This window comes from Bombyx mandarina, chromosome 16 (assembly GCF_030267445.1).
Source record: "Bombyx mandarina strain Sakado chromosome 16, ASM3026744v2".
Lineage (NCBI taxonomy): Eukaryota > Metazoa > Arthropoda > Insecta > Lepidoptera > Bombycidae > Bombyx > Bombyx mandarina.
Window position 1 is genome coordinate 2,385,175 of NC_143222.1, and position 27,466 is coordinate 2,412,640.

The 27,466-nt window shown below is 37.7% G+C and overlaps 2 protein-coding genes across 3 annotated transcripts in view; both read left to right on the forward strand.

The window, feature by feature from the left end:
• The first annotated feature begins 691 nt into the window (after positions 1–691).
• Positions 692–13,883, forward strand: LOC149501211 (tectonic-like complex member MKS1). Of its 2 annotated transcripts, none has more exons than XM_089734012.1 (7): positions 692–884; positions 6,184–6,666; positions 8,107–8,317; positions 9,307–9,462; positions 10,149–10,284; positions 12,229–12,464; positions 13,064–13,883. In XM_089734012.1, exons 1-7 carry the CDS (start codon positions 808–810, stop codon positions 13,379–13,381), a joined length of 1,617 nt encoding a protein of 538 aa, XP_089590138.1. In that variant the 5' UTR covers positions 692–807; the 3' UTR covers positions 13,382–13,883. The 2 variants fall into 2 exon arrangements, with proteins under 2 accessions (XP_089590138.1, XP_089590139.1); XM_089734013.1 differs by lacking the exon at positions 692–884 and adding an exon at positions 4,094–4,276.
• Positions 13,884–17,367: 3,484 nt separating this feature from the next.
• The window catches only part of svr (Carboxypeptidase D svr), a 31,274-nt gene continuing 21,175 nt past the window's right edge, over positions 17,368–27,466 (forward strand). Inside the window, 6 exon segments of the mRNA XM_089733859.1 lie at positions 17,368–18,067; positions 20,357–20,598; positions 22,920–23,101; positions 23,504–23,700; positions 24,534–24,646; positions 25,954–26,057. Coding sequence (XP_089589985.1) covers positions 17,621–18,067; positions 20,357–20,598; positions 22,920–23,101; positions 23,504–23,700; positions 24,534–24,646; positions 25,954–26,057 — 1,285 coding nt within the window. The 5' untranslated portion in view covers positions 17,368–17,620.

Below are 27,466 nucleotides of genomic sequence, written 5' to 3' on the forward strand. Positions count from 1 at the left end.
AAGCTTTCCTGTGATACCTTCCATTTTCGTAGTGCGGGTCCGTAACCTGATATAATTTAAAGTTCTTGGTAGCACAGAGTCCAATCTTCAAATCGCAGAGTGCAGGCAGTTACGAAATAATATACCTACTAACACACTTTTATATATTAGTATTAGTTACGTCGATGTTTTAGAATATATTATCGAAATCACAGTTTTCTTATTTTTTATTGTACTTCACGAAGTGTCAGACATTTCTTCACTTCTTCTTATTATGACAACTCTTGTCACTTCTTTCTATGTATATGTTTTTGATAAGGAGTTTCTATATCCATTAACTCCAACAATTTAGTGTTTCTTCGGGTTTAAATGTGTAATACTGGTGGTTTATTAACTGTTTAATATCTGTGAAAGTGCACTACAGTGGGAAAATGAAACAAAGCCGCTGGACGTAACTTCTTGGGATCTTCCAAAAAGTTCACTGCAAAGATCTCAGTAAATGACTACCATAATGAGATTAACATCCCATATCATCTCATTTCATTTCATTTCTTTTAATTTCATTTTCATTTCTTTTCATGCCATGTTTCATAATACTCAACTTTATTTCATTTCATAATATCATTTTTCATTTAAATAGTTATTATTAAAATTAAAATAAGACTTGACCCAAAGGTCTTAGTTACCACGTCATAAAATCACTTAAAAAAAGCTGTTTGTTTGGGTCCTGTTGCATTTCTTTTCCTTGGTAAACTACTGCGCTGTTTTATTATAAGCCAGTTTCATTTTGATTTTGAGTACCTTCATACTTTTGAGTAATTAAAAAAGATGAGTAGTCTTCATCGCGAAGATGTAACAACTGGAGTACATTGGTTAAGACACCCTGTTGAAAGCATTAAAATTAAGTAAGAAGATCAATGTTTCCTATTCGATTTAATGGATGTGATTTTTTTTTATTTGTAGATGTCATTTCTACATATTGAGTTTTTAGGAACCTCGTAATATTTGAAAGCTGTAGGCTTGGCTGCTCATCCAGAGCAATAATAATATATCTTATATATTTAGGGCTAGCCAAACAGAAGTCCAACGCCTCGACGCGTGCTATACTTTCTTTCTTTTATCTACATTGATCTCTAAACTTCAAGAGACTAGGCACTAGGATTTGGATACCCATTGCCAAAGGTTTTGACCTTGTCCTCACTAAGGTGTCATGCCCACAAAGTATGTGATGCATAGTCAAAGATACTTCTTCCAAATAGAGTCAACAGGTTGTCAGTCAGATCCACTTTACAGAGCTAGAGAAGTTCCGAGGTCAGATTACGATGAAGCCTTTTTGGCTTTTTCTATTCTTTTTCACACTTAGAAACTTCGATCTATAGAAATCCCCAGGATTTATTACTCCATTTATATATTTAGGTATTTATAAAACTAAATATAGGTTTATTGCACAAACTCATATAAAAGTTGCCATAAGGGATTCTCTACCGTTTAGTACTGGGTTGTAATGTTGAAATATGTAGGGCTATGCAGATAGGAGCCCAAGGTTAGATGAGAAAATAGAAAAAACAAAAATTCTAATATGAAATTAAATGAATGTAATATTCACTTATCTTCTGTATAATTCCTATGGTTTAGATTTTATGAGCGGCTTGCTGAACATTATATATATAAATTAGATTGTGATTATAATAGTCTACATACTATCATCACATTTTATGAGTTCCCGATAATTCAATATTGTTTCAAGTACATACCATGATCATAGACTGAAGATAAAATGTTAGGACCAAATTGTCCTCCTTTAATCTCTCTAGCCCTTTCTGGTCTATTTTTGGATGTGTCTTCAATCTATCCATGATTGTGGCTCTTACAAAAGTATTAAAATATAAGGCATATATTAGAGGGAACTTATTCTCCTTTTTATAAAAATAATAAGTGTGGGTATCTAAAATCAGAACTGACATGTTACTCGACATGCTTAAGCTTAGTTAATTAAGCTCTTCAGCTAACTTCAGGTATTTAAATAATGAAACAATAGTGGTGACAGACTAAAATATTGTTTTGAAGCGAACAAAAAGTGCTTAAAAAAGGCTAATTTATTTTTTATTTACTATTCCTGGTGTTGAAGTATTTGAAAGGTTTCTCTAATTAGTTACACCAAAAAAGCTACAATTTAAATTTAGATGAAATTAAAAAAGTTCTAAGGAAAAATTACAGCCTGAAACCAAATGAAATTTTAATGTTGTACAAATTCTACAAATGAGATCAGGCACCAAATGCTTTGTGAGATACAATTTCATTGATTTAGAACAAATGGTTTGTGATAGACTAGTGTGTGACATGAGCGACAACAAGCGCCAACTCCACAAGTTTGAATTATTAAAGAAAAAACAACATCAGTAGGTAAATGAAGTACATTGTCATGCTATATTATCATAGAAGAGCATGGGAAAGATTAAGGAAATAAACAAGAGAAAGTATTAATGATGCAGATGATGAATTTCAAGCACAATTAAATGGTATTTACAACATTGATGCAAGAAGTTGGCACATACCAGTTCTCGAAGTAAAAGTGCTACTAGGATGGTGTACCAGTAATTGACTCGTGGCGTCGAATACGCTCCCGGATGTCCTAAAAGCCCTTTACAAATAAGTTACATCTTTGAAAAAGTCTCCAATCATAGTAGATGCTCAAGCCATATGCTATTAAAATATGAAGACTTTCAGTGTGCTCTGAAGGTTATTGTCGCTCAAAGTTGTTACGACGTAATTGGTCTGAAGTTTTGGGAAATGTTAATATTTGTGGAATGTATACGACAAAGGCAGGATCTTCCACCGAGCGGGTGAAATTGCTCGGTAGACTGACGGTCCGAGGGTTGTTTTTTTTTTTTTCCTACCTATGCTGATAGCCTTGAGAGGCTATTTCAGCTTCGCCCTAACGTTTGTAGGTGAGCTCGCGGGGCTCAACCGGAGAGTTGCTAACACTGACCCTAGCAAGAGCAGTGCTTCGCAGAATCTACCACCGGATCGGAAACGCGACCCACTGAGAAGATCCGGCGAGAAACTCAGTGGGCTGTGTCTATGGGTTAGTTCGCTCGTCGAGCCCTTCGTCGCAAGCGACGGGTTCGACGAGGACGGTGACCGGGGTCCGAGGGTTGATGTTCGGAACTATTATATATGCAAGCTTATCTTGAAAATGTCGTAAGCGAGATTCAGGCATCTGTCAAATATCTTGTGTTGTATGATGGCTACCCACCGCATACTACTAAATAATTTGATACGACTAACGTAATTTTAAATAAACAATACGAAGGTCTCAGAATAGATCTCGATAAGTACAGTAGAGATCTTCTGAATATGAATCTACAACCAGGCGCAGTTCCAAGATTTAAAGCATGCCTTGTACCGTTTTCTGACAAAGAAAAAGTCGAAAAGGAAATCGGTCGGAAGCTGAAGTGTTCTGCTCCGTATTTTTTCTGAGTGGGCTACTCCAATTACTTCCATAGTAAAAAAGAATGGAGATATACGCCTCTACGGAGATTATCGCAGTACAGTTAATCAGGCTAAAGACTATCCAATGCTCACTGCAAGGAAGAATTCCGCCACCTGAAGATCGTTTTTTACGTTAGATCTTTATGGTGCTTATACTCAGGTTGTTGTCACTCATGATATGACACATTTTCGTCAACCTTAAACACTTTTAAAGGTTCATCTCACGGTTAACCGGCTAGCTTTTGACGTCAAAATTTCACCCGGATTCTTCCAACGGCTAATGACGACAATGTTGACTGGCATAAATCCGATGTCGCAGTGTTATTCGATGACGTCATTATTACTGGTAGAACAGTGCAGAAGATTACACAACTCAATAAAGACAACTGTGAGTTTTGAAGGGAACGAGTAGAATTTTTCGGATTCATTTGATGCTGCGGGTAAACGCCCTGTACCGAGTGAAGTAGAATCAATATTGAATACACCAGAGTTTAAGATTATACAAGAGCTTTAAGCTTTTTTGGCCTTTATAATTTTTATGAGAGATTCATTCCTTGCTTGACCAGTCACCGGACTAGAACCTTACCTTGTTGCTAGACAAAGTACACAATTGGCAGCGGTCAGAACGGGAACAGAAAATGGCAAAACGTTTCTTGTCTTCGGAGTTAACCTTAGATCGTTACGATCTTGAAAACCTTGGATAATTACTTGTGATAGTTGAGAGTATGGAGGCAGCTTAGAACGAGTGACCAATTGGAATGACCTATTTCTGTGGATTCCAGGACACTTCACATTCACGAACGAGGTTATTCGCAATTTCATTAAGTTCACTATTCTATTCTAATCACTATTGTAACTGATTACAAACATTTGTTGGGTTACATTTGATCTAATAGAAACTATTCGTCATAAAATATGTTGTCACCAAGTCTTACAATAATAGAATTAGAACTTCACACAATTATGACTTATTTTAAAACTGAAAAATGCATACAGTCGTACAGATTGTTTGAGTCGTTAGCCACAACCTGTATCAGAACTACCTGAAGTATAGCTTCAGGTTATATTACTATTGACTGAAGCCCCTCGGCGAATTTCCAATAGATTTAGTCAATGGTAATTGCTACCAAACCACACTCAGTATTATCTTGTGTATGACATCATGTACTTTGGACGGTCAACCGGATGAGTCTCTACGTTCATACCAGCTTCATTAAAATGAATTTTCTTTCAACGAAAAACTGCATTTTTATAGGTAATCGTGTAATAATACCATCATTACGCCGTCAGTTTTAGATTTCTTGCAAAAAACCCATAGTTCAAACTAAAATGATAGCTCAGAGCTAAGTATAACTAATTACTAAGAACTAACTAAGCTAAGTCCAGAAATATTTGTGAAACGTTGGCAAAGAACCGTAAGCGATGTTTGGAAAATCTTCATATACCCCTTATAACGACTTATGAATGGATAAGTCCAACCCAACCTCGGCCTTGTATTTTTCTGGACCAATCTAAAATATTTCTGATTATGGTTTACGGGCTTACTAGCGATGACCAGAATTTGTTTATTGTTAAAATTAAGACTTCGCCGACTACTGTTAGAGACCCTTTATACAATTTAAGCGATATAGAGACTGTGTGAGAAGTAATGGTGTCTGAAAATTTCATACCTTTTGAATCGGGAGAAACGAAACAATTTCTACAGTCCAATATAGTTAGACACATTAGGTGCCAGACTATTCGCTTATTAATGGACAGGCATAAATAATGGCTCATACAGTCGACAAATTACGGAAGATGGGCGGTATGTCAACATAATGCTCTGAGGAATTGTTCGAGATGATACCATCATCTCGTTTTTACCATCGCACTGCCCACCACCGAAGTAGAGTTCATCCATACTACCTGGAGCCACTGGGGTCATTCACAGTGCGTTTCCAGAGATCTTCTTTGCCACGTGCCATCCGGCTTTGGAATGAGATCCCCTCCGCGGTTTTGCCCGAGCGCTATGACATGTCCTTCTTTAAACGAGACTTATGAAGAGTATTATTATTATTATTATTTTTTTATTGCTTCGATGCGTGGACGAGCTCACAGCCCACCTGGTGTTAAGTGGTTACTGGAGCCCATAGACATCTACAACGTAAATGCGCCACCCACCTTGAGATATAAGTTCTAAGGTCTCAGTATAGTTACAACGGCTACCCCACCCTTCGAACCGAAACGCATTACTGCTTCACGGCGGAAATAGGCGGGGTGGTGGTACCTACCCGTGCGGACTCCCAAGAGGTCCTACCACCAGTGGTTACGCAAATTACGCAAATTATATTAAGCGGTAGGCAGCGGCTTGGCTCTGCCCCTGGCATTATTGATTACGTCCATGGGCGACTGTAAGGATGGTGAATGGACGGCTCACCTGAGCTTAAGTAGTTACAGGAGCTCATAGACATCTACAAAGTACATCTTGCCAATCACTTCGAGTTATTAGTTCTAGGGTCTCCAATTTTACAGTACAACGGCTGCCCCACCCTTTAAATCGAAACGCATTACTGCTTCACGGCAGTAATAGGCAGGACGGTGTTATCTACCCGTGCGGTCTCACAAGACGTCCTATCACCACTAACAGTGAAAACTGAAATGCATCTGTATTACTTAAATGAATACGTTCTAGTTACGGGCATCATGAGTTATTGCGTATTTTATTAATTACAGGGTAAAATTAAAACCGACAACTATAATAACATCATTACCGAATTATAATCCGGACGATTCGAGTTTCATAAAAAAGCATCAAATTATTGAGGAATACGTCTTTAAATGGCAAGGGAAGAGCTGGGACGTATACGTTTGTAGAGAACAACCCGAAGCCGACACAAGTCTAAGGACGAAACCGGCGAAAGTGTACTGCGAAATCCTGCAGGAAGGTGTTACACCGATCAGCAGATTGTTTGCTTACAACCATGATGATCAGCACTTGGTGTTGCCATTGAGTTGTGTAAAAAAATTTACTGAGCAGATAGCCAATTTGAATTTAGGAGGTAGATGCACGAAATCGAACAATCCCATTAGGAGTCTCATAAATCGTAAACAATCTAAATCCCAGCAGAGGTTGTTTGACAGCGACGACAGCATTGACTCGTTGAGTGAGAAGTACACGACCATGCATATTATGTTTGATAACAACGATTATTTACAGTGAGTGTTTATGTATGGATCTGGATGGCTGGTTCTGCACACATGTTGTAATGTAGAAATGAAAGCACTTAGTTTGGCTTAGGTGTGTATTTAATTGGCTGTATTTAAAAAATATTTTTAAATTTTTTACCTAAATATTTTCGCTTTCAAAATGGCGTAATTATTTTCACAATCACATTGCATTAGTTAAATTTGTGTAGATAGATAGAACGATAACTTTTTTTGAAATAAGTATGCATGTATATGTGTATAAGCTTATTTATCAATTCATTAAATTAATTACAGCTTTGAGTTTCACATAATATCTTCTATAAAATCTATCTGAGTAATTCAATCATTACCTATTATTAGCTTATTATTAATTTATTGTAAAATTCTATACTATAAGATACAATATATTTTACTATTGTATTGATGTTAAGAAAAAAAATCTTATTTCTACTCTAAAAGAAGGCTTATCTATTTTCCTACCCAATCATTTCTTAGAAAGGTTTTTTTTAAATTTCGAAAAGAAAAACTTGTTTGTTTTGTCAGTTCTAATCGATGGTAAGCCGGATATTTCATTATTTGGCTTATTATCTGGCTTATTAATGTGTTGAACTTCGATCAATACTATTATTGCTCGAAGGTTCTGAAGCAAACGTGTATTCTAATTTGAACAGTACCTACACAGCTAACATTGTTTTATTAAGGTAAGGTACATGTCGACGCTTGAAAGGTAAATGTGACTAAGCGACAATAACTGCTTTGTTCATAAATGATAGGCACTAACAATATTCGATGCGCAAAAAAATATATATTTCTAGGTCTATTAAAATGTTTTCAATCCTGCAGCTAGATCCGTTAAAATAGATTTATTTATTTTATTTATTTATTTTAATTGAAAAGTATTTTAACTTTAAATTAGTCTACTGTAAAGTTCACGCATTGTCGCTTAGTCACGTTTGCCTTTCAAGCGTCGATGTGGAACCGTTCATATTTTGTTGTATCTATTGACTCTCGTGATCAGTTAATACCAGCTATAACTATCACATTTTATGACATCTGTACTTCGTGCGAGTTTTTTAACGTTCCCGATAGCGTAAAAGCTAACTCAAAGTATGTAGTTGGAACAGCGCCCCTAGCGGCAAACGTAGGCAAACCAGAACGTTAAAAACTCTCACTAAGCACACTGAACGTCTTTATAGTCGCACGTCTTATCCTTTCAGCCACGACAACTTTATTTAAAACAGTACATACATAGTCTTATTAATTTTCAAATTATGAATACAATTAAACTATCCATGTTCGATGACTGTTCGATTGCTTGCTACAGCCTTCTGGAACCTCATAGAACATTTAATTTAGTTTATCAAACGGATATGTCTAAATCTTTCTAAATCTCTAAACAGCGGTAGACATGTCTAAATCTTTCTAAATCTACAAAATAATGATTTCAAGGGATACCTATGACATCAAGGCAAGGAAGCATACTTGTCTAGTATGCCTTTGCTACAGCAAGAAGCACAAGTATTTGACGGTAACTCCGGAGATTAACGATTTGGCATTGAATCCGTACGAAGTGGCAACTGTTGAGGGGGAGCACTGGGGCTATCAGTACAGCATTAACATTGACTTTGACGATGACTGTGCTGATGGACTAGCGATTTTGGTATGTTCTAGTCTTGATTGATTTAATGCGATATTTAAGAGTTAAGTTACTTTTTTATAAAGGATAATGTCAATTTAAGTAGCAACGGTTAGATGAATATATAACCCAAGGAGGGTTGACATCAGCATACAGCTTGATAAGAGAAGTTGCGCCGGCCACACATAAGGAATTAGGACAAGAAGAATCAGAGAGTTTTCTTTTGTTATCTATGCTGATAGGCTTGAGAGGCTATATCAGCGTAACCGGGCGAGTAGGTGAGGCCACGGGGCTCAAACCGGGAGTAGGTATTGCTAACACTGGCCCTAGCAAGAGCAGTGCTTCGCAGAATCTACCACCGGATCGGAAACGCGCTCACGAGAAGATCCGGCGAGAAACTCTAATCTTAATCTAAATCTTAGTTTTGCTAACTTGTTAATTTAATTGCCTTTTTAAATTTGATTATTTCTCGTCTTACATATCAAAGTATTTGACATTTAGCTTTTATATTCAATACAATTACCCATAGTTTATACATACACATGTAGTAAATACTCAAAAATTTTCAAAATATATATATGTATTATCTTAATGTCACCCGTCCTTATTGGAAACACTCGATCCAAAAAAAATGCATCTGGAATTCAGAAAATGAAAATTTAAGCAACAAAAATTTATTATCCAAATTCTTTGATATGATTATAATGATATGATATGATATTTAATAAATATTTACTAACAATCACGCCACGTTAAGTGGTCCCGTACTAAGTTCGTAAAGAACTTGTGTTACAGGTAGGTACCAGATAACGGAAATAAATGTAAGATTTTTATTATACACATACATATATCCATATATCCATAACCCTGGAAAAGACATTTTATAATAATTATCATACAAATATCTTTCATGGGCGGGATTCGAACCCGCGACTCCCTTGTGTAGTGACCATGTCACTTACCACTACACCAGAGGGCCGTTAATCTTCCGTCTTTATTCAAAAAAATTTCAGTTGACGAGACTGCAGAAACGATGGAATAAACGTAACAAGAACCTCATCTACTTCTCCGGGCCCCCCGTTGACTTCAGAAACATCTATTTGTCTTTTGAGATTATATCTGTCGAGGACTTCCAGCTGCAATATTTGTATATTCAATATAATGTGAAGGTAAACCGAAAACTGGAAGGGAATAAACAAATTTCTTTAGTTTTTTAATTACAAAATCCGACGAAAGTTTTTTTTTTACTAGCCGTAAATGGCTTGGGTTCTTGTCCTTTAGCCAAATCTACTTTAATCCTTTTTTTATTGCTTAGAGGGTGGACGAGCTGCCCACTTGGTGTTAAGTGGTTGCTAGAGCCCATAGACATCTACAACGTAAATTCGCTACTCATCTTAAGATATAAGTTCTAAGGTCTCAGTATAGTTACAACGGCTGCCCCACCCTTCAAACCGAAACGCATTACTGCTTCACCGCAGAAATAGACGGAGTTGTGGTACCTACTCGTGCGGACTCACAAGAGGTCCTACCACCAGTAAGTTCCTAATCTATCTATCTATCTAGGTATATATATACAAATGAATTGATGTTCGTTAGTCTCGCTAAAACTCGAGAACGGCTGATCCGATTTGGCAAATTTTCGTCTTGAATTATTTGTGGAAGTCCAGAGAAGGTTTAAAAGGTAGATTTAAATATGAAAATGCGCGGAATTAAAAATAAAACTAACAATTTTGTTTTTTGTTTGATGTGTCCCCCGTCGGTCTTTTATTTATCGGTTGAGGCACTACGAAGTCTGTCGGGTCAGCTAGTTTCATTTAAAAGCATTATGAAAGGTAAGATAAAAATTTTGTTCAAGTTGGGGCAGGTGTACCAGTGCGACCGCGGCTCCTTCGGACGCACGCACAAGAAGTTCCCGGACGATAGTAAAGCGAATCATTATTGCAAAGTCGGACACGCCGTCGACTTGAAGCTGTCCTGCCTCGCTAGCATTGGTACGTTTACTCGTCATTACTTATCTTAGTGTTTGCTCACGCAGACAACCTCCAATCCCGCTTTTTCAGGTTAGCCGTCGGAGCTCCGTGGTTCGTGAGGAACGTCGACTTACACGACGACCTGGGTCACGAATCAATCCAGAAATACATGGAGCTAAATCGTGAAGTAGCTGCTCTTGAGTTGCTAGGTCTCCTTCGGAGGCGCTCGGGCAGCTGTTAGCAAATCCTACAGCGCTGTGTGCTTATTTACCTAGTCAGGTCATAAGTATTGTCACACAGTAAAAACTTTTCTTTTAGAATGCTGGCCACAAAAAAGTTTATTGAATTCGAATTTCGAATTGTTCATGAAAATAAAAATAGTATACATTTAGAATTTTACTCATTTTTAAATATGGAGTGGACGCTTAAAGAAGACCGTGTTGCAGTTATTGCGTTGCATCGTTGCGGTTACGCGCCAATTCAAATTTTTAACATACTGAAAATTTTGAATATAACCAAAAGATTCGTTTATCGTACCATCAAACGATACAATGAAGACTCTAGTGTAGATGACAGGTCAAGAAGTGGTCGCCCTCGGTCTGTTAGGACTCCAGCAGTGATAAAAGCTGTGAAGGCGCGAATTCAAAGAAATCCCAAACGTAAGCAGAAACTGTTGGCCCTTCAGATGGGGTTAAGCAGAACCACGGTGAAAAGGGTGTTAAATGAAGACTTAGGGCTTCGGGCATATCGAAGAAAAACAGGACATCGTTTGAATGCTCGTCTAATGGACCTGAGACTGAAGAGATGCCGCGCTTTGTTGAAGCGGTACGCGGGAAAAAAATATCGGGAAATTATTTTTTCGGATGAAAAAATTTTTACCGTAGAAGAGAGCTACAACAAACAAAATGATAAGGTGTACGTACACAGTAGTGAAGAAGCGAGCAACCGTATTCCGCGTGTCCAACGAGGTCATTTTCCATCCTCGCTCATGGTATGGTTGGGAGTTTCTTATTGGGGCTTAACTGAGGTACATTTTTGTGAGAAAGGTGTATAAACGAATGCAGTTGTGTATCAAAATACAGTCCTGACGAACCTTGTGGTACCTGTTTCTCATACCATGTTCAATAACAGGCACTGGGTATTCCAACAAGATTCGGCGCCAGCTCATAGAGCGAAGAGCACACAAAATTGGCTGGCGGCGCGTGAAATCGACTTCATCCGGTACGAAGACTTGCCCTCCTCCAGTCCAGATTTGAATCCGTTAGATTACAAGATATGGCAACACTTAGAGGAAAAGGCGTGCTCAAAGCCTCATCCCAATTTGGAGTCACTCAAGACATCCTTGATTAAGGCAGCCGCCGATATTGACATGGACCTCGTTCGTGCTGCGATAGACGACTGGCCGCGCAGATTGAAGGCCTGTATTCAAAATCACGGAGGTCATTTTGAATAAACTTTAGTGTCATAAGAATCTATGTTTTGTTAAGTTAATTTTGGTATATGAATGGTTACATAATGAATAAACTTGTTTCAATTATTTTACATTAAACATGTGACAGAATTTATGACCTGACTATGTATAATCATCGATAGAAGGTTCTAAGTTCGCATCATCATCCCGCCAAAAGCCTTTTTTTATTGCATAGACGAGTGGACGAGCTCAAAAACCACCTGGTGTTAAGTGGCTACCTGAGCCTATAGACATCTATAAGGTAAATGCCGCCGCCCACCTTGAGATGTGAGTTCTAAGCGCTCAGTATAGTAACAACGGCTGCCCCACCCTTCAAACCGAAACACATTATCTACCATGGTGGTACCTACCTGTGCGGACTCACAAGACGTCCTACCACCAGTAAAGCATTTTTATTAGCTATAAGAAATTGTACATATCAAACAAGGACATTTTAACGCCAAGTACATAGATTCTTGCGTGTTTAGCTGATTGGCTCACCGTCTCGCCCCCAGAGCCACCGCCGATCCAGATAGTCTTCGAGGTGCAGTCCGCGGAGTACCCAGTGATCTTTCGCACGGAGGGCTACGGCACCCTGACCGTGCCGGTGACCGCGGGGCAGTTCACCGCGACCCTCACCACCTTGATGCCGGAAGACGTGAACTACGCGGAGGGCGCCACTCGACGTTTCTTCATCGGAGGGCGTCACTTGATCAAGGACCCAGTTCTACTGGACCACTCACAGTCCACGGTGAATATTTTGTATGTTCCTTAGGGAGTGCTCTGAGGAATTGTTCGAGATGATACCATCATCTCGTATGTACCATCGCACCACCCGCCACCGGAGTAGAGTTCATCCATACTACCTGGAGCCACTGCGTTCATCCACAGTGCCTTTCCAGAGATCTTCTTTGTCACGTGCCATCTGGCTTTGGAATGAACTCCCCTCCCACGGTGTTTCCTCAGCGCTATGACATATCTTTCTTCAAACGAGACTTATGGAGAGTATTAAGCGGTAGGCAGCGGCTTGGCTGTACCCTTGGATTGCTCGCGTTTATGAGTGACAGTAAAAACTCACCATCAAATGGGCTGTAAGCTCATGTACTTACACGAATAAACAAATTAGAAATAATTATATATTATAGTGCTTACAAAAAATTCTCTATGTCAAATATAACGTCTATGAGCCGGATTGTTACAGATATTTCATGATGAATGAACAGAATTTCACTTTGATTTTATCTATAGATAAGGTATTTTTATTACCCACGTATTATATAATATTCAGTAAATCAGTACTAGTTTCTAGTATCTTCAGTATCTAGTTTTTTTTTTTTATAATTCTTTCAGGATTCTGAGTACAGCAATCAGGAGGCCGGTACAGTTCACCTTCGCTGGAGTATAAGGACGGAGGTCGGCCCTGGGCTCAGGACTGTTCCAGTGCCGGCAGTCGGGACTGCTTCCTCTGCTGTGTTACATGGGGCCGAGGTTGCTGTGATGAGATATAGACTGGCCAAAGCCAAACTTCAAGCGGCCACAAAGGAAGAAGAGCCCGCGGAGGGAAATGATTCAGCCAATAAAGAGTCTACAGAAAGCAACAACTCTGCTATAAAAAAGTCCACACAGGAAGATAATACTACTGGAAAAGAAAAAAAGAAAGAAACATAAATATTCTGGTATGTGATATGGAAATCAAACTTATCAGTATTATTCAAAGTATATTATAAACGCAATGGGATCGTTTGCCTACGTTTGCCGCTAGGGGCGCTGTTCCAACTGTATACAAATTTGGGTTAACTTTTACGCTATCGAGAACGTTAAGAAACTCGCACTAAGCGTACTGTTATAAACGTAATTGTAGTTGTAGGTAGATAGTTGAAAGAAGAATAAGTTATATGTTTTCTAGTCGTATTTATAAAATATTAATTAAGACTTTAAATGTTAAAAATAATTCATTAAGTATTCGAAATGTATTTACGAATTTTAACACGACTGACCTGGGATACGGACGTATCTTAGCCTTAACGTATGATGAAGGCCAAGCTACGTTATTTGACGGAAAATGAGGGTAGAAAGTTATTTTCGTAAACATTTAAAATGCTTATAAAATTGTCTATATATTGGTGTATTTCAAAGTGTTTAATAAATATAGTCTTCTTGACGTGTTCAATGTTTGTTTTAATTTGCTTCTATTGTGTGTTGTCGAATATATATTTTTAAGTTATTGCATAGCTTACGAATCAAGAAAAGCGAACGAATCAAGAAATTCCGTAACGAAAATAAAACCTAACACCCCTCCGCCTACCATGTAGCTCGAGTACAAGATATCCACACGTTGCGCTTGTGTAGTGTTTGTGAATAAGCGCGCGCCGTGACGTCACACTACAAGCGCATCATGAAAAGTATGCCCATGTCTCTCTCGCGCGGTCTAGCTTATGAGTGTGAAGGGGACAGCTATTGTTTTGCTTTTGTTAATGTTTATAAATATAGCGTGGTCTTATTTTATTATTATTGTTTTAATATTAAATTATTATTATCTAATTATACTTGCATAAGTTGATAAAAAATGCTATGCAATAACTTTACCGCGGCAGTCCCTGAGTGCCACACGTCTTTTTTAATTTATAAAACTAATTTCTTTTGGAATCAGAGTATATGAATAGATTTGAATTATGGTCACGTACATAATTATATTTCGATGTTTAGAACAAGTCCAAAAGAGGTAAAATACCATTCCATCCGAAGTATGTTTGTTGTGACAACATCAACATCTTTTGGTTTTCAATGTACAGACAGAATGTACAGATTCATTAAAACCGATTGTACCTATATATCTTAAATTCGCCTTCTTTAGAATTTTCTAGAAAAAAATATTGGTTGTGTGTAAAGTCGATTTACGGACAAGAGTTTTACGTGATAACATCAGCAGCAGAACTATTCGAACTGCTAGCTCTGACGTCACGCGAGAAGAGAGATAAATATGTCACAAGCCAACGCTTGAGCCGATCATGCCTCTCTATCGTTTGTTCCGCGCTCTCGCTTACACCCTCAAGCTCAGACGGAACGTGACACTTATTCGTGCTTGCATCCGGTATTTATATAAGTCGTCATCACGGTAATTATATGGTAGCACTAGATATATATGTGAACGAATAACCCCTTAGTACAGTTTTAAAAGGCAGTTGAGAAACAGCTTTGATGTCGGACGAAACTGTCTCCCATATCATTTCCAAATACAGGCGTAGTCATACAACATACACCATCAGTCGAAATTGTGCGAGGGTAGTAAAAAAATAAAAATAAAATAAATGAAATTAATACGCAAAATTTAAAACAAGTACCTGTGTACCTAATAACATATCCATGTGTTTTAATGTCAGATATCTACTCGACACCTAATTTCTTATGTTTTCTGATTTCAATTATTAAACTTAATTGTGCATTCAAACCCGGATGAACATTTTTATTATAAAAGTTCAGAGAAAACTATAAACATGGCCGTGATAAAAAAATTACCTTACTGTGAAAATTATTTCTCTAAAATATTGTTACCAACAAATGAGCGAAAATTCTACCTGAAACGGATATTATATTATTAATAATTAATAATGCAATTATTGCATTATTAATTTGGCTGTTTCAATGTTGAAGTTTGTTTAAATTCTACTGAAAAGTGATGTAGACGATCTTATTAGGTAATAATAAATTATAGAAATAAACTTTTTTGTATTTTGCTGTTGAAACGCCATTTTAATGAACGGAAATAACAATTCTCACAAAACTTTCTCGAAATGTACACGATTGCGTGCGTTATCAGCGTTTTACGCAAACTAAGCGCGATCAGGGGCCGCGATTCACGCCTTCAGTCTACGTTTTCCGTTGGTACGTTTAAATTTGTTTCTTAATGTGAAGAGTGGAAAGTTATTCCCATAGTTTGTGACAGTAAAAACTGTAAAGTATTTGAAACGTCGGTAATATTAAACGAAAATAGTAAAACCCGACAATAAACCAAGAAAGTTATTTTTATTCTGTCTATGACTCGTGACAACATATGAAAATGGTATTCGGACTCCTGTTTGTCAATGTTTATCGTTGGGTTCTTCCAAATAGACCCTTAAACTCTCGATAAATTACCTCCATTTTATTGAGGGACTATTTCATTTCATTCTATGCTATCTGCCCTCACCTCATATAATCCTATTCTTTAATCGATTTCTTCCCTATAATCTTTTATGGTTCCGAAGGAATGGATACTAAGGGCATCAGACAGAAAATGGATCGACGCTTTGGAGATGTGGTGCTGGCGTGTAGTCGACGTAATGACGTTTCCATTTGAAAACAACCCGGAATTGATAATGACCAACCCCTCTCTGCAATATGCCTCTGCCCTCTACAGGGTATTTCAGTACTTCGGTCACATAGAGCGTCGGAGTACAGATAATCTGAAAAAATGCATAATTACGGGCAATGTAGACGGTAAAAGATCTCTGGGAAAAGCATTGGTTAGACCCCAAGTACACAAGTACAGCCGAAGTACTAAAATTGCCAGTGCCTCAGACTTTCATCAGGCCGAATATCGTAGCGAATGGAATTTGCTGAAGCGTTTCCGTCGAAGCCGCGATTTTCAGCATCATGCTTCATCCTTTATTAATTTTATTATATAAGATTTGGCTGTATGAGCTAATGAATAAAAAAAAACAATTGTGCTTATTGTCATTTGCAGCCTATGTAGCAAGCTAGCGCGTCAAAACTAGCTTTTTAGTGTTGTCAGGGATAGAAATTTAAAATATGTTACATTTTTTCAGTCTTTGCAATCTTGTTGCAATTTAATTAATATGTTCAAGGAACGAATTATACCAGAAAGAGTGGTTAAGTAAAATATATATAGTAACACAATTACTTGAAAATACCTCGATTCGGATTTTTAATATTAAAATTGCTTAAGTCTCTGAATTCATTCAGTGATGACAATTTTGGAATCATTCTGTAGAACTTCATTTCACGCACCGCAACTCAACCAAACTGGTGTACTCATATGATAAGCCACTCAACGAGAAGTTTTTATCAATTCGTTTCCAGCAAACACTGTTGGGTTAGTAGTAACTTGATAGATCGACATACTTTGCACAGTTGTCAAAAATACTACGACTGAACCTGAACCAGTGTTTACTATGCAGCGAATCTGGTAGCACTGAAAATCTAGATTTTTGCAGGACTTTTTGGCGGGAACGCGAGGAGTGAGTTGTGTGACTTGTTTTATTTTGTCTATTTAGTGTTTCTTCAGGTTTAATTGTGTAATAATGGTGGTTTATTAACTGTTTAATATCTGTGAAAGTGCACAAATGTGGGAAAATGAAATAAAGCCGCTGGACGTAACTTCTCGGGATCCTCCAAAAAGTCCACTGAAAAAATCTTAGTAAATGACCACCATTTTACTGAGATTATATTTCATCCCATATCATCTCATTTCATTTCATTTAATTTCATCCCAGCTGATTAATGTCTCAAATTAATCATCTTCATTTCATTTCACTCCATAATATCATTTTTCATAAAAATATGAATATAAATTAAAATAAGACATGACTTAAAGGTCTCAGATACCAGGTCATAAAATCTCTTAAAAAAAAAAAAGATTTTTGCATACGTCAGTCAGTCACTGTCAGTCTGTCTACAGGTTTTGGGTAGGTAGGTGAAGTGTATAATCTATGGGTAGGTGTCTAGATGCAAGTTAGTCATCGTCATTGTTTATTTAATTAATAAAGTGCAATTGGACATCAGTTCTTTGTAATTTCGCTTTTACGATATGTAAAACAATCATAACATTTGCTTATGAATCGTTTACGAAGATAGTGCAAATGCAATACAGTGATCTCTGATTTCGAAAGCCCCGTTCATACGACAAAGATGTATCGCTGGATTCGCATGTTGATACTGCTGTTTTCTCTAACAATCGCCAAAGCACAAGTTTCAGCAGTCACAAATGAGGACGAATCCTTTCTAAAGACATCAAATTATACGAAATACGACCAACTTGGTATTCTATTTGACAAACTCGAAAGCACCTATCCGGATCTGGCGAAGTTATATTCGATTGGGAATTCCGTCGAAGGTAGGAAGTTGCTGGTACTACAAATAACGCAGGACGTGCAGAATGAACACCCGGAACGTCCAGCGTTTAAATACGTGGCAAATATGCACGGCGATGAATCGATTGGAAGACAAATAGTGATATATTTGGCTCAGTACTTGTTATTGAACTATGGTAAAAATGAAAGGGTCACGAAGCTGGTGAACAGCACAGATATACACTTGATGCCATCTCTGAACCCGGATGGGTTTGAGGCTAGTGAGGTGAGTACTTTTCAAACAACTTTTTCATTTAAATGAAATTTTATGAAATAAGGTTTGAGCAAGGAACTCGTATATTGGCTTTATCAAAAAACTTTAAAGGATATTTGTTCATGTTAGCAATTGTATATTCAGACTTGTCTGTATATTCATATTTTTCCTTAATTGCTTTTGTGTTACTAAAATTTTACAATATTTCAATTGAATTAAAAGTTTCTACACTAAGTGAGAAGTCAAACAATGTTTCATTTTGAACAGTCTAGCTGTTATCTGTGACTTCACCTGCTTATTCAAGGAAAATTGTTAATGCAGTTTTTAGTAGGATTGAGATATTTTTTTTGTGATAAAATGTAATCTCTCACAATCCTCACCTGTACTGTCACTTTAAAGGAACCATCTCATTATTTTGCTTTGTTTCATTATGGAATAAGGGACAAATAAACCCAGGAACACAATTTCAGATTTATAAAGTAAAGTATGGATGTTGTTTAATGTCTTTTGAGTTATGTTATGCTGTTAATTTTTTTTTAAGGAGAATCATAAAGTAATTTATCAGCTACTAGCGACCCGCCCTCGCTTCGCTTCGGAAACATTAAAACACACATGAAACCAAAAAAATAAAATAAAAAAAAGTAGCCTATGTTCATCAGGGACAATGTCAGCTTCTAATGGAAAAAGAATTTTTCAAATCGGTCCAGTAGTTTCGGAGCCTATTCGAAACAAACAAATAAACAAACAAATCTTTCCTCTTTATAATATTAGTATAGATAAATAAGTTGAAAAATCAATCTAGAATGAACAATTTGCTTAATACTTGTAGCATATAAGTTTATTAAAACTGTCATTGCAACGACAGACTTATGTGAGAATGTTATAAATATTACATATGACATAGACATGGCTTAAAGTAAAACCACCCAATTTTCTGTGGGCATAATAATAGGTGACTGGGATTTATATATCAGTGATCCATGAACAATAGTGAGTTTCTTTAAACTTGAACCCTATCTCGGTAGTTTTATTGAGCCTGGATAGTATTATTTTTCAAGTTTACCCATAGATCATTTTAGTAAAAGTAATCATAAGAATATATTTAAAATATTGCTTAATCAAATTACCAGAAATGATTATTAAAATAACCATTTTATCTTAACGTAATTGAGTTCTAAATTGCATTCTTCTGTAAATAACATACTGCTATTATTAAGATCTTTTGGCAAATTACTAAATTTCATTCATATGGATTTTACTGAAACTTAATTCAATATTCGATTATCTAAAAGTGTTCTAATCATAACTATAACTCAGAAAGACCTTAAGAGATATGAAATTGCACTGTATAAGCTATTAATCGTGTGCTTGTTCAGTGCATTGACCTGTTCTGGTGACTGCAACATTAAGGTCATTTTGCGATAAGATATAAACTGTTTTATTGCAAACCCCTTAACTATTTATACACAACAAGTCCTTTCAAGTTATTATTCTGAACATTATGGAGTTATTTTATGTCTAGTAGTTGAAATATTACCAAGATATGGACAATTAAATATTAAAGATCCTTTTTTTGTACCAGATAATTCTAAAAACTACCCGGTACAAAAATATTATATTAGTATGATGTTGATAAACATTTTTTACTACCATAGTTTTGGAGTATTTATTGTGGAGACTTCTATGCAATGGAAAAGAGAAATATACAATTTTTTATCTAAATACTTAATTACTAATTATTTCTTCATGGCTTACTGCTATTGTGGTGAACCAATTAACACTAGACTGTAAGCTCATATTATCAATGACATGAAAAAAATGAAAACAATAACAAGATTCATGAGGGTCAAGATCATTGATATGACGGGGATTTACTAAGATGATTTATTTATCTGACCGAAAAACATTTGAATAATGTTGAGCAATTAAATTACTTGGGAACATTCATGTCCTGCTTTCGGGCACTCTGTGCGGATGTCCCCAGTGAGGCCGACATAGTCCCGCTTTTGCAAACAGACCAAACGATAAATTTAGTTTTCAATTCAATATAGACATAGAAGTGTTTAAATGGGCTTATTTAACAAAAGTGCCTACATGGGAAGAGGTACAGAAAGTGCTTTAAAGTACCTCAAATATCTCACTTTGTTAAAATAAGGTCACGTTATGTATACTGTTTGGATAAAATAGTAAGGGGCCCATTTTTTATTTATTAACTGTAGACTGTTAGTTCTTACTGTAGATCTTATCGGCTAGAGGGTTTTAAAGCGTGATTAATTCACGAACCTGTATCAACCATTTCAGGAAGGAAACTGCGAATCGTTAAGAGGCTACGTCGGTCGTAGTAATGCAAACGGCGTGGACTTGAACCGCGATTTTCCCGACCAGTTCGACAAGAATCGTGCAAACGATGACGAATATTTATACAGCGGACGTCAACCGGAGACCGTGGCCCTCATTCGGTGGGTTCTGAACAAACAGTTCGTGCTGTCGGCTAACCTTCATGGAGGGGCTATTGTGGCGAGCTATCCATACGACGACGTAGGGTAAGTGTATTACTGGTGGTTGGACCTGTTGTGAGTCCGCGCGGGTAGGTACCACCGTCCTATTATTTCAGCCGTGAAGCAGTAATGTGTTTCGGTTTGAAGGGTGGGGCAGCTGTTGTAACTATACTTGAGACCTTAGAACTTATATCTCAAGGTGGGAGGCGCATTTACATCGTAGATGTCTATGGGCTCCAGTAACCACTTAACACCAGGTGGGCTGTAAGCTCGTCCACCCATCTAAGCAATAAAAAAAAAGTGTTCAAATTATTGACCATTTTATGTGACGTGTTTACAAGTACTAGGTTTTGAATACTTTCAACTCACACCCACACCAGGGCCCTGAAACTGCGAGACTTTAATTGTATGGAAACTAGCGACATCTTGTAGCGGATGCCCCTAAACTTATATGGTGTTAAAGTTATGGCATTTAGTTATTGTTTAAGTAAACACAGAAAATAAAAAAAATATATAAATCATACAAATCTTTATTTGTTATAGAAAAATTGACTAAATTTTACCAATTTGTGGTTTCTGAAAATTCACATAATCCTTCTTTAAAAATAGAATATAGAATAGGTGATATGTTACTGCCATCTACATGAGCAATGAGAAACTAATCAAAGCCACCTAGTGGCCGACGCCCGTAAACATTTTTGTTGAGTGCTTGAGTTGCTTATCTATAACTGTAAAATTATGTGTATTATCTATGACCCACACTGCGTACGTGCTGGTACCGTGTTCATGGACGTCAGCAATTGCAGGGGTAGAGTCAAGTCGCTGCCTACCGCTCAGTATCCTCTGATAAACCTCAGTTGAAGAAAGACATGTCATGTTCCTCGTTCAAAAGATAATGGTTTGACTGTACCCCTGTGTGCTTAGTGCGAGTTTTTTAACGTTCTCGATAGCGTTAAAGTTAACTCAGATTTGTATGAAGTTGGAATGTATTCCTACGTTTGCCGCTAGGGGCGCTGTTCAAACTGCATACAAGTTAGCACACTGATATTACTTGTTTTGACAAGCGCCTGACCATTCGCCGTAAGCTGTACCTATGTATGTTTTAAGTGAAATTAATTTATTAATGCTACTACATGTGGTTTACCTTTACACGAGGAATGTTCGTTACGGAAGAAAGATCGAACTGAATGACAATGACGCATTTGTTACAATTAACCTGTTTTAGTCACCGGTGAACGCTGTCTATGACCTCGGCTAATCAGACACTAGACGATTTAAATCAAGCTTAAAAAAAAACAAATATAAAAACTTATAACTTCGTTTTTATGTTTTTTTTGTACATTCACTAACAACATATAAATGAATGCCCAAAATAGTTTTTTTATTTTTTTTTATTGCTTAGATGGTTGGTCGATTTCACAGCCCGTCTATTGTTAAGTGGTTACTGAAGCCCATAGACATCTACAACTTAAATGCACCACCCACCTTGAGATATAAGTTCTAAGATCTCAGTATAGTTACTAAGGCCGTCCCACCCTTCAAACCGAAACGCATTACTGCTCCACGGCAGAAATAGGCAGGGTGGTGGTACCCGTGCGGACTCACAAGAGGTCCTACTACCAGTTATTACCGTAATACTGCCGGTTGTGCTTTTTGTGTGTAATGTTTCGCCATTGTTTTGATTTTATATTATGTCGACGATTTGCGGAAACGGTAAAAGAAAATACTAAAGTATTTACTGGCGTATAAACATGAGGACACAGTATTTGATTGGCTTTGGCTTATCGGTCAGTCCAATCTAGTATCAACCTTGAGAACAAATCCAAAGACTTTGCTTGTGCATTCACGCGTATAAATGTATATTTGTCGCTAAGTGCACTAATGTAGCACGACCACTCAGCGCCCCATAGTTGAAGTACCCTTTGCAGAAAAAAATTTAAAGTCGTCGTGACCTAAAGGATAAGACGTCCGGTGCATTCGTACGTAGCGATGCACCGGTGTTCGAATCCCGCAGGCGGGTACCAATTTTTCTAATGTAATACGTACTTAACAAATGTTCACGATTGACTTCCACGGTGAAGGAATAACATCAAACCCGCGAAGTTATAATTTGCGTAATTACTGGTGGTAGGAAGTCTTGTGGGTCCGCTCGGGTAGGTACCACCGCCGTACCTATTTCTGCCGTGAAGCAGTAATGCGCTTCGGTTTGAAAGGTGGGGCAGCCGCTGTAACTATTCTGAGATCTTAGTTATAGGTGTCTATGGGCTCCAGTAACTTCTTAACACCGGGTGGCTCACAGCTCGTCCATCCATCTAAGCCATAAACAAAAAAGCATAAATCTCAGTGAATGTTTTCGGCGAAGACAGGCACGGAAAGAACAACGGGAAGGATTGCTGCGAAGAGAGCAGGTCGCCCGACGATGCCGTGTTCAGACACCTGGCCAATTCGTACGCATCTAGGAACGCGGACATGAGGGCCGGGGACCGATGTAAGCCGGAGAACTTCACTAATGGCATCACCAATGGCGCTAACTGGTATTTCGTGCAGGGTCAGTATCGTTAGTTTTTATTGTATATCAAAAGGCTGATGGTGGTACTGTGGTCTTACTGGTGGTACGGGTTGTGAGTCCGCACGGGTAGGTACCACCACCGTGCCTATTCGCTAAAGACGCAAGAAACTGTACGTTGCGTTAAAATGTCCTTGTTTGATATGTATAATTTGTTATAGCTAATAAAAATGCTTTACTGGTGGTAGGACCTCTTGTGAGTCCGCACGGGTAGGTACCACCACCCCGCCTATTTCTGCCGTGAAGCAGTAATACGTTTCGGTTTGAGTGGTGGGGCGGCCGTGAAAGCTATACGGAGACCTTAGAACTCATGCCTCAAGCGAGGGTCTTCATTCGTATTGTGACATGAAAGGTTTCCTAGTAAAATTTCGCCTCACATCTTAGGTGGGATGCAAGACTTTAATTACATCCACTCGAACTGCTTCGAGGTGACCTTCGAGCTCTCCTGTTGCAAGTACCCGCGCGCCGAGGAACTGCCCTCGTACTGGCACATGAACAAGGAGGCGATGATCGCGTTCGTCGAGCAGGCTCACATCGGCATCAGCGGCGTGGTGCTGGACGAGGACGGTGCACCTGTGAAGGTGAGGAGACGTGATCAAATGAATATATCGAGGGGCGAAAGGCTGTTTGGTTTAAGCGAATTTTTTTAAATTTTACAATTTTAAACTTGCAAGTTTAAAATTCGAAAAAAATATCATAACAGAAAACTTCTTCAGCTGCTTGAATGGAGTATGCCTATTTCTGCCGTGAAGCAGCAATGCGTTTCGGTTTGAAGGGTGGGGCAGCCGTTGTAACTATACTGAGACCTTAGAACTTGTATCTCAAGGTGGGTGGCGCATTTACGTTGTGGATGTCTATGGGTTCCAGTAACCACTTAACACCAGGTGGGCTGTGAGCTCGTCCACCCATCTAAGCAAAAAAAAAAAAAAGTAAACATAGTTAAAGTTAAATTAAAAACATCGAATTGTTGATGCTAATACCAAATAAAACTGACCTTTAAATACAAAGATAAATGTCGCGTATTAGGCGAAACCTCGTTTAAAACAAACAGCCTTTCACCCTTCGGTATATACATAGTAGAAAAAAAAAAAAACCTTTATAAACAAGCTGAAGTAAAAAGTTGTCACAAAAATAGGTCAGAATATAATAAAATTATTTTAGGGTCATCGCTTTAAGATCATCGGACGTTAATTAGCTGATGAAAGTAATGTTAAAATTAAATGATACATAGATATATAGATATAAGTAAGGGTAATAAAAGCTTTTTAAAAATGAACGAATCTGTTGAAAAGCGGCCGCTGAATCGTTTACTTGTGTTATCAGATCCTTCAGCCATTCTCGATGTGAATAAAACAAAGGTATTTTTAGCAGTAGACTCTCGGAGTTAATAGTGACCATTGAATTCCTGCATCAGGACGCGCATATCTTAGTGGACGGCATCAACCACCCGGTCAGCACCACGCAGCACGGCCGCTACTGGCGACTCCTCACTCCCGGACAGTACAATGTCACTGTCAAAGCTTCAGGGTATGTCATTTGCATGTTTAGTTAGTTACTAGTAAATTCCGGCGACGCTATTCGTAAAATATTTGTCGAAGCGACTCCGCCGCCATCTGTCTTTGGTTGGCGGTACTAAATCGGAAACTTTTCTAGAAGTAACGACTGCACCAAGCTCCAATTAAATCTTAGACAAGACTGAACACAAACTAACATACAAACATATGTAAATATTCAATATATGTAATTGTGACAAACAGTACAAATCATTAGGCAGCAGTTTGGCTGGATTGGTGATATCCCTGGGTGACAGTGACTATCTTCCACTAGATTAGTCATATGCTGATTCGCTTAGAAGGCAATAAGTAATGTAGACGATACTCTGTATTTATTAGATAATGAGCAATAATACGATTCCTACAAAGTTTGTTCAGAAAAAAATCCTCCATGCAAAAACACTTTTGTGACGGTATTTTAAATTTTGTTTTATTGCTTAGTAGGGTGGACGAGCTCACAGCCCTTCTAGTGTTAAGTGTCTGACGGAGCCCATAGACATCCACAACGTAAATGCCGCCAGCCACCTTGAGATATGAGTTCTAGACATGAATGCTAAGGTCGTATAGTTAGAATGGCTGCCCCACACTTCAAACCGAAACTCATTACTGCTTCACGGCAGAAATAGGCGGGGCGGTGGTACCCACCCGCGCGGACTCACAAAACGTCCTACCACCAGTCATTACGCAAATTATGATTTTGCAAGTTTGGTATTTATTACACGATGTTATTTCTTCACTGTGGAAGTCAATCGTGAACATTTGGTGAGTACGTATTTCATTAGAAAAATTGGTACCCGCCGGCGGGATTCGAACACCGTTGCATCGCTAGATACGAATGCACCGGACGTCTTATCCTTTAGGCCACGACCACTTCATGTGCAAATATTCTACGGAAACAGTGCAGCATACACTGATGCCCAAAGACACTTCCGTTGCTGATGATCCAGGACTGGAGCTGTGAATAATTTAGAACTTTATTTTCCTACCTATTCTAGTTTTTTTTATTGCCCTTGTAGGCAGACGAGCATACGGCTCACCTGATAGTGAGTGGTTACTGTCGCTCATGGACCTCAGCAATGCCAGGGGCAGAGCTGCCTACCGCTTAATAATCTCCACAAGCCTCTTTTAAAGAAGGACATGTCATAGCGCTCAGGAAACACCGTGGAGGGGAGCTCATTCCATGGGGACCTCTAGTAACCTCGAGGGGTTATTCTAGATTCGTCGAACTAGAATTTTCAGCTAACATCCCGTAAAACAACTGTATTTCTCTTTGTTCCAAAGGTTCGTTTCCCCACCGCCCACAACGGTGACCGTCCCAGAAAACCAGACCGCCGCCGTCCCGCTCAATCTGACCGTCCACCGTCGGCCGCGTTCGATAGTCGACGGTAAGTCCCTAGAGGCATTAAGGCAGACCGCTTCACCGACCTTAGTGAACTACATCATAATGCTGTCTAACATATTGCTCATTCTGGTGATGGTCGCCTGAGGACAGACTTCAGGTCTAGCTCTGGTCCAGGCCTGTTGCTTGGGATACTTGTGGGTACTCTCGCGCATCTAATACACTTTCTGACTCTTCAATGTCTAATGTTGCCAGTAACAAAAAAAATAGATTTCTGGATATATAGATATTCAAACGCGGCCTCGCCATCAAATATTTTTAGTAAGCATCATATTACGGTGATCCGTCAAATGGCTTGCATTCAGCATCGTTTCTTATATAGTCTATATTTAAATTTCCTATAAAACACACACAAAAAATATGCAAAAAAAGAAATTCTTACAATATGAATCCGGTGTAAACACCACGGAAATTGTCATAATTATTTTATTTGTTTGAACGTCAAAGGGCTAAGTCGGGCATGCAGTGTACAGTTTTGATTACAACATTAATTCAAAATTTGGTTAGTAATAAAAACTGGTAAATCTGAAACAGCCAATGTCAGTTGGATCAAACGTTTGTCATAGAAAATTGACCAGATCAAGTAGGCATTATTAATGTAGTTGGTAATACACGACGTATATTCTAAAGTACGTACGATTGGTAAAGCACATAGTTAATATGTCATTTGAATTTCATTTTTATTCAGATGACACTAACGACGAATTTCTCTAAAGCACTCAGGTTAGTGAAAGTTTCTTTGATGTGTTCTGCTAATAGTGTTGTCAGTATATTGCAATAAAAACGGTACTATGTATATTAGTTCTAAACAATAATAGTCGATATGTGTAGGTGTATGATTAGTTATAGTTTTTCACATATTCAAATATGATTTAGCTCAAAGTAATTTAATTTATAATATTATTATTTGTTGATATAATGGTGGAAATTATTTATCCTCAGTGAAATGAATTTGGATTTAGTTTTAATGTAAGTTTTATAAATTATATAGGCTTAGAAATAAAGCAAAGTGCTACTTATTATAGACTTTGATATTAGTTTGATATTTTAGTTTTAGAAAAATAGAAAAGATTTACAGAAATTATTACTGATTAGAAATCAAATCGAAAGTGTTGCTGTAAACATTGCGAATGTAACTTAAAGTAATGATGATATATAATAAGTGTGATATATACATAAGAAGTATATACGTAAGTGGAATTTGGAATAGCCAATTAGCAATCCCGGCTATGAATTGTAGGCCTACTAACATTTTAAAGTGGCAGAAGATAAATTGATCAGTTTCAAGTAAAAAATATATGAGAGGACATTAATAAATAACAGAGAAAAGAACAGCTAATTATGTGTACTCTGTAATGTCTATTATTGAAATTTGTTGCCAAGTTTAATCTTAGT

Excerpts from the sequence above, each read along its gene's own strand:
- LOC149501211 (XM_089734012.1), top strand. The coding sequence starts at position 808 with ATGAGTAGTCTTCATCGCGAAGATGTAACAACTGGAGTACATTGGTTA. Across the intron at positions 6,667-8,106 it reads GATAACAACGATTATTTACA|GGATACCTATGACATCAAGG; the intron begins GTGAGTGTTTAT and ends AATGATTTCAAG. Across the intron at positions 10,285-12,228 it reads GTCCTGCCTCGCTAGCATTG|AGCCACCGCCGATCCAGATA; the intron begins GTACGTTTACTC and ends TCTCGCCCCCAG.